Below are 6,255 nucleotides of genomic sequence, written 5' to 3'. Positions count from 1 at the left end.
GTCATAGATCCGTCACTAGCGCTTCTGGTCCTGTGTTTATACAATTATCCCCTTGTAGGTATGGAAAGTGGAGACCTGGACACCCAGAAGCATGATAAGGAAGAAGAGAACAGGGAGACGAAGACGAGTCGTGACGAAGAGCAGAGGAGGGAGAGGAGTAAAGAGTCCACCATACACACCGTGCCAGAGTTACTGACGGAAATGCTCAAGGTGCCATAATTCAGCTGTGAAACGGCTCACAATCCAGTCAGACCGTCTGAAGTTAAGCTCACGTGTGTGTGTGTGTGTGTGTGTGTGTGTGTGTGTGTGTGTGTGTGTGTGTGTGTGTGTGTGTTTTCTTTTCTCTCCGTGTGTATCGGGAGCAGCTTCAGGTTAAAGATCCAGACCTGTTAAGAAGAGATTTAGAGCTGCAGTTGGAAGCGTGGCATAAACAGACACCAGGATCTCAGGAAGAGGTGAGTGAGCTGTAACCACTCATAACCACTCATAACCACATGCTACAAGGGAACTTTTCTTTTCCCTTTTCACTTTTCCCTTTTACTTTTCGTTTGTTCCCAACACTCTCTCCGCCCATATTGACAAGACCCGCCCCTTTCTGCTCATTGGCTACACGTTTGTTTTGACTTTTGTTTTGTTTCGGTGGCCCAACGCAGTTTTCAGAAGCATTTCTCAGATATCGGAGACCCCACCGGAGCTCCGGTTCTCTTCAGAATTTCCAGTGTTGTAGTGATCTCAGATTCGAAAACTATGACGTTAAGTTCGAACTTGGACTTTGTGCCTTTGTGATCTAGAACAAATCACCTGACCTTTCAGCAAGTTTTAATACTGTATAAGGAAACACACACCACTTGTTGTTGCACTCAGTAATTCTGAAGAATTACTTCACAATAGTGGTGGAGATGATGGAGGGGGAAATTTGTTGAAAGCTTTACTCGTCTTATCGACTTTACCGGACGTCGGCTTACGTACTGTAGCTAGTCCTGCTGATTAGCATGTTTGTTTAAACCGAGTTGAATCTCTTTCCCCTTTCAGGAGAGTGCAGCAGCAGCCATGTGGCAGCAGTATCAAGCTCTGACGTCTCCTCTGTCCCAGCAGCTGTGCGAGCAGCTTCGCCTCATCCTGGAGCCCACACAGGCCGCTAAACTCAAGTCAGTCCCATGCCTCGTTCCTCGCGCTAACACCACACCGCTAAGCTCAGCATGTTTGTTTTATTAAACCCGTCTGCTCTCGTGGATAACCTCGTCTGTCTATGTGCTTTTTAATCCCAGAGGAGATTACCGCACGGGGAAACGGCTGAACATGCGGAAAGTCATTCCCTACATCGCCAGCCAGTTCCGCAAAGACAAGATCTGGTTGAGGAGGACGAAGCCCAGCAAGAGAGACTATCAGATCTGCCTGGCTGTGGACGATTCATCCAGCATGGTGGACAACCACTCCAAACAGGTGAGGGTCGAGCAGAACATGCAACAATACAAGAGGATTTAAAGGCTTCGCTTGTCAGGTATCTGACTCGTCTTGTGTCCTGTGTCCTGCCGTAGCTGGCGTTCGAGTCCGTCTCCGTGATCGTGAACGCTCTCACCCTGTTGGAGGTGGGACAGGTGGCAGTATGTAGGTCCGTATCATGAGCTGCTGTATAAAAAAAAAAAAAACGTATTAATTATTAATCTAAACATCTAATCTGATTATGGTGATGATAACTTAAGTGCTTTTGTTCATACAGCTTCGGCGAGAGCGTCCAGCTGCTCCACCCGTTCCAGCAGCAGTTTAACGACCAATCAGGAGCTCGAATCCTGAGGCTCTGCCAGTTCCAGCAAAAGAAGACAAGAATAGCTCAAGTAAATAAATATCTAGCACTCTGTTGCTCGTATTCATCAATGTGAACATGTCTGAAATAATCAAGACATCATTACTTTATCTTCTCTCTTAGTTTTTGGAGACTTCAGCCAACATGTTCACAGCAGCCAAACTTCAAAACCCAGGCTCAGCAAATCCAGGTTCTGTCTGATTTTCGTCTCACACTTTATTTCCATACGGTTCTTTTTTTTTTTTTTTTTGTCCCTTTATTTTAACGTCTCTCTCGTTTCCTTGTTCAGAGACGGCGCAGTTGTTGCTGATCGTCTCTGACGGCAGGGGTTTGTTTCTGGAGGGGAAGGAGAGAGTAGCGGCGGCGGTGCAGGCCGCTCGCAGCGCCAACGTCTTCGTCATGTTTGTGGTGCTGGACAACCCCAACTCCAGAGTACGTCTGTCTCTTAAGCAGAGTCTGTGAACTAAACTCAGGGTGACCGGATTTTAGCGAGTTATTAATGCCTCTGTATAAGACGCGTCTGTTTTTATCGTCTTGGTGGATCTTCACACGGAAACACACTTGACTCAACAGAAACTCTTATCTGTCTGGAGCTTGTAACGGAGAATTAATTAATTTATTTATTTTTGTAATTCCAGAGCTCGCTGGACTTTTAAATATTTTTAGCACAAAATTTTGACAGCTTAAATGTAACCTGAATTTTTTTTTTCTTTATTTTTGACATTTTTATTATTTATTTATTTTCAGATATTTTCTTTTCTTTTTTTTTTTTTTTAATAAAAAGCAAACATGAATTTTAGTTGCTCTCAGAATCAGCAAACAATTTCAACAATCTTTATAATAAATAATTAAAATGAGATTGTTTTCAATGAAATGATAGGAAATTCTGGTGTATTGAATAAAAAAAGAGATCAAATTAGAAAATAAGCAATAAATAGATTTGGAGAAATGAAATAATAGAATCGTATTGGAATGAACTTCAGATAACATTAGAAACGATGTGTGTTAGAGGGTCAAATTGGATCATTTAAAATTAGCTGGGTTTTTTTCATCACTTTGACATGTTCCCTGTTCCCAGGACTCTATACTGGATATCAAAGTGCCCATCTTTAAAGGACCGGGCGAGCTGCCAGAGATCCGCTCCTACATGGACGAGTTCCCGTTCCCGTTTTATGTGATCCTGCGAGACGTCAACGCTCTGCCCGAGACGCTGAGTGACGCTCTGAGGCAGTGGTTCGAGCTCGTCACTGCCACCGACCGGTAACAAACCGCCAGGAAGCCACAACTGCACAAATCCTCCCAGTGCTGCTAGCCTCCCGGACATGGAGACGTACACAGAAAACACACACGCGTATACAAACGTCAGGCCGGCTGCTGTACATGTGCCTTTGTTTTTGGTGTTATTTTAAATCAACTGTAGATTGATTGATAGAAATTGCAGCTCTTCGTAATCTTCAATAGGAAGTTTCAGAGCTTTGGATTATAACAGTATTTTTTTTTTCCACCTTTCTCAATTCAGTGGATTCTATTTCGAGTAAAACACAAAAGAATTTTCATCCTTGTACACATCCGGTTCTGAAACGTGACACCGTCCAAAACCTCGTAAAAAAAGCGCATGTTGGACGATACGATGTCACGACACGTTTGCAGGAATCCAGCGAAGAAATGTGCCTTTTCTAGGGTTCTGGCTGTTGTTTCAGGCCGACGTGCCCCACGTGTTCATACGGTACGTTCATCTGGGCTACACCTTCGTCGGATTTCTCACCAAGCAGACTTCATGTACATGATACCGTTGTTAATACTTTTTAGGACTCGGTTTCTGTTTATTGTGTGAATTCTGCATTCAAGATGGTAAAATAAATAAACATTTCTCCACATAGACCCTTCAAATCAAGCTCGTATGGTTTGGTTCTTTAGTGTCGACGAGGATCCGTTCCTGATTGCGTTTCTCATTTGCTTCTTTTAGGACAGAAAGGAAATGTGTTTTAATCTGTAATTTCAACAAAGGAAGCTCGCGTATGCAGAACAAGCTGATGGTTCTCTGTTTTTTACTACACTTTGTTTAGCGATTTTATGTTTGGATTTTTGTGTCTGAATTTCCTGCCACCAGGTGCTGCTGATGGGAGGTTCAATAAATAAATAGCAAAAATTGTCAAGAAAGGAATCGGGTTTATTGGCCGTGTGTTGACACGCACGGAATTGGGTTCCAGCTGTTTGTGACTCTCAAAAGTACAGACATAAATAACACTATACTGTACAAGACAACACAGAAAAATGATCTGGAGCAAACTGCCCGTTGAGCAGTTCTTCTCTGGTGTAAGTTCTCGCAGTAGGGTGACCAAACACACAGAGGGTAAACAAAAAGAAAGAAAGAGAGAGTCGTGCCGACGCTGCCGTCCTCTTAAAAGTCTTGACGAGAAGACGCTTAAGTCTTTTGACGACGTCGAGACCAAATTTGTTTGAAGTAATAATGCATTTAGAATTCTTTATATATTGTTTTTTTTGTTTTTTTTATGCAGAACATAACTTCATTTCACTTTGTTGTTTAAATTCAGCCAAAATTAACACATTACAAACTTATAAAATAAACACGACTCAATAATTACCTTTTTTCCCATCAACCAATTACAGATCACCTTTTTTCCCCCCATTAACCAATCACAGTTCATCTGAATTTCCCACAAATCTCCTCTTGGCTGTTTACAAGTAATAAAAGTGAGTTATTCCATTTGGAAGTTTATTTCATGTCAGGTTAAAAAACTTTGACCAAAAAAAACCTTTTTTTTCCTTTCTCCTTTCCTTAATAAATAAATTATTTCTGTCCTGATAAAAAAAAATTCTATTTTATTCTCAATTATCTAAGTATCTTGTACTTCCTATGCCCTAATTCGTAATTTAAGTCAAGTCACTTTTATTGTCACATCACCACAGCACATGTGCCTTGGTGAGGGAAATTATTGGGCGCGAGCTCCAGAAATTGCAGAAACAATTTACATACAGGTGAAAATATGCAAATGTGCAATATGTTCATACATAGTCAGTACACACAGTGTACTGTTAGACATACTTACAATAGCAGTACACATATACAATATGTACTTGTGTGTATAAATATAAATATATATGTATGTGTATATGTATATGTATTATATATATATATATATGTATGTACTTGTGTGTATAAATATATACAGGGCTGTCAAGTGTGACTCAATGAGAGTGCCAGTCACTCATTTTGATCTTTTCTCATGCTCTCCCACCACATGTCGTATTTCTCAAGCAGAAAAACCTTTTTTTACTATCTATCATATATTTAATAAGCCTCAGTGCCCAAAATGTATCTGTCCCCACCGCCATCTCTACCGGGCAGGAATCAAGCGCGTCTCCCCTGGAGTTCCTAGTCGAGCCTGATACTTATCAGCCAGTCAAAAAAATAGAGGCTACACAATAGGAAATCAGAAAATAGCACTATCTGGGTAAAATTTAACGCAACAACCATTAAAAAAAACATATTCATTAGAGAGGGTATTTTCGATGGTCAGTTTGAACAAAACCTCAACACGAAACAGCTCGTCTCTGGACGGGACATTGTCCTCAACCATGAGCCTAAAAATGGCTGGGCTTGTGCCGAACTGTTTTAAATGGGAGCAACATTACAAATGATAAAGGGGTCCAAAAGGCAGCAAACACTTGTACAAATAATATTACACAATTACACAATAAACAACAACAGTCATAATCTCTCTCTCTCTCTCTCTCTCTCTCTCTCTCTCTCTCTCTCACACACACACACATACACATAAATTAATAAATGAAAATTAAACTAATACTTTGTTCACCAAACACAACTCCCCCATTCTTGTTTTTTTTTAGTTGTTGTTGTTGTTGTTGTTGTTTTGGGTTTTTTTCCCCAGGGGGGTGGGGAATATATATATACAAGTTTTCTAAGTTATATGATATATATAATAAGCAACAGATTGTACGGATATAGAAGTGTCATGGATGTGCATCGGATAGTATCCAGTGGTAACAGATAGATTATTATATTAAATGCAGTGTGTATGTACAGTATAGTCCAGTGTTGAACTGTTAAAGCTTAAGTGCAGTCAGTGTGTGACATAATTTAATACGTAAATGAGCATTTTGAATAAATGAATATGCAAAACAGAATTGACACTTTTACAGCTAGTTTCTATCAGATCGTTTATATTAGCTAGTTTATATAAGATCGTTTACTAATCACCTGTGCAACATGATAATAAAGGCGTATCTACTTATTCTGTGTTGGTCGAATCCCAAATGACTTGTTTTTCAACTCAAAGTGCACTACAAACGGGATAGTGAGAGTTATACCATACACTTAGTAGAAGTGCACCAAAATAGGCTGTGTAGAACAATTTGGAACACAGCCGTTGCTTTGTACCGCGCATGCGCACTTTTTCCTTTTCCTC

The 6,255-nt window shown here is 40.5% G+C and overlaps 1 protein-coding gene across 2 annotated transcripts in view; it reads left to right on the top strand.

Moving 5' to 3' along the window:
* mdn1 (midasin AAA ATPase 1) overlaps window positions 1-3,964 on the top strand; it is a 41,866-nt gene extending 37,902 nt beyond the window's left edge. For both annotated transcript variants that reach the window (XM_047818064.1, XM_027152267.2), the window contains exons 93-101: window positions 59-210; window positions 366-455; window positions 1,033-1,148; window positions 1,269-1,443; window positions 1,539-1,612; window positions 1,721-1,835; window positions 1,928-1,994; window positions 2,094-2,236; window positions 2,883-3,964. In XM_047818064.1, the coding sequence (XP_047674020.1) occupies window positions 59-210; window positions 366-455; window positions 1,033-1,148; window positions 1,269-1,443; window positions 1,539-1,612; window positions 1,721-1,835; window positions 1,928-1,994; window positions 2,094-2,236; window positions 2,883-3,068 (1,118 nt within the window). In that variant the 3' untranslated portion in view covers window positions 3,069-3,964. The remainder of the gene's footprint in view (window positions 1-58; window positions 211-365; window positions 456-1,032; window positions 1,149-1,268; window positions 1,444-1,538; window positions 1,613-1,720; window positions 1,836-1,927; window positions 1,995-2,093; window positions 2,237-2,882) is intronic.
* Window positions 3,965-6,255: the final 2,291 nt, after the last annotated feature.

This window comes from Tachysurus fulvidraco, chromosome 9, assembly GCF_022655615.1.
Source record: "Tachysurus fulvidraco isolate hzauxx_2018 chromosome 9, HZAU_PFXX_2.0, whole genome shotgun sequence".
NCBI classification, from domain to species: Eukaryota; Metazoa; Chordata; class Actinopteri; order Siluriformes; family Bagridae; genus Tachysurus; species Tachysurus fulvidraco.
This window is presented reverse-complemented; position numbering and strand designations above follow the sequence as displayed.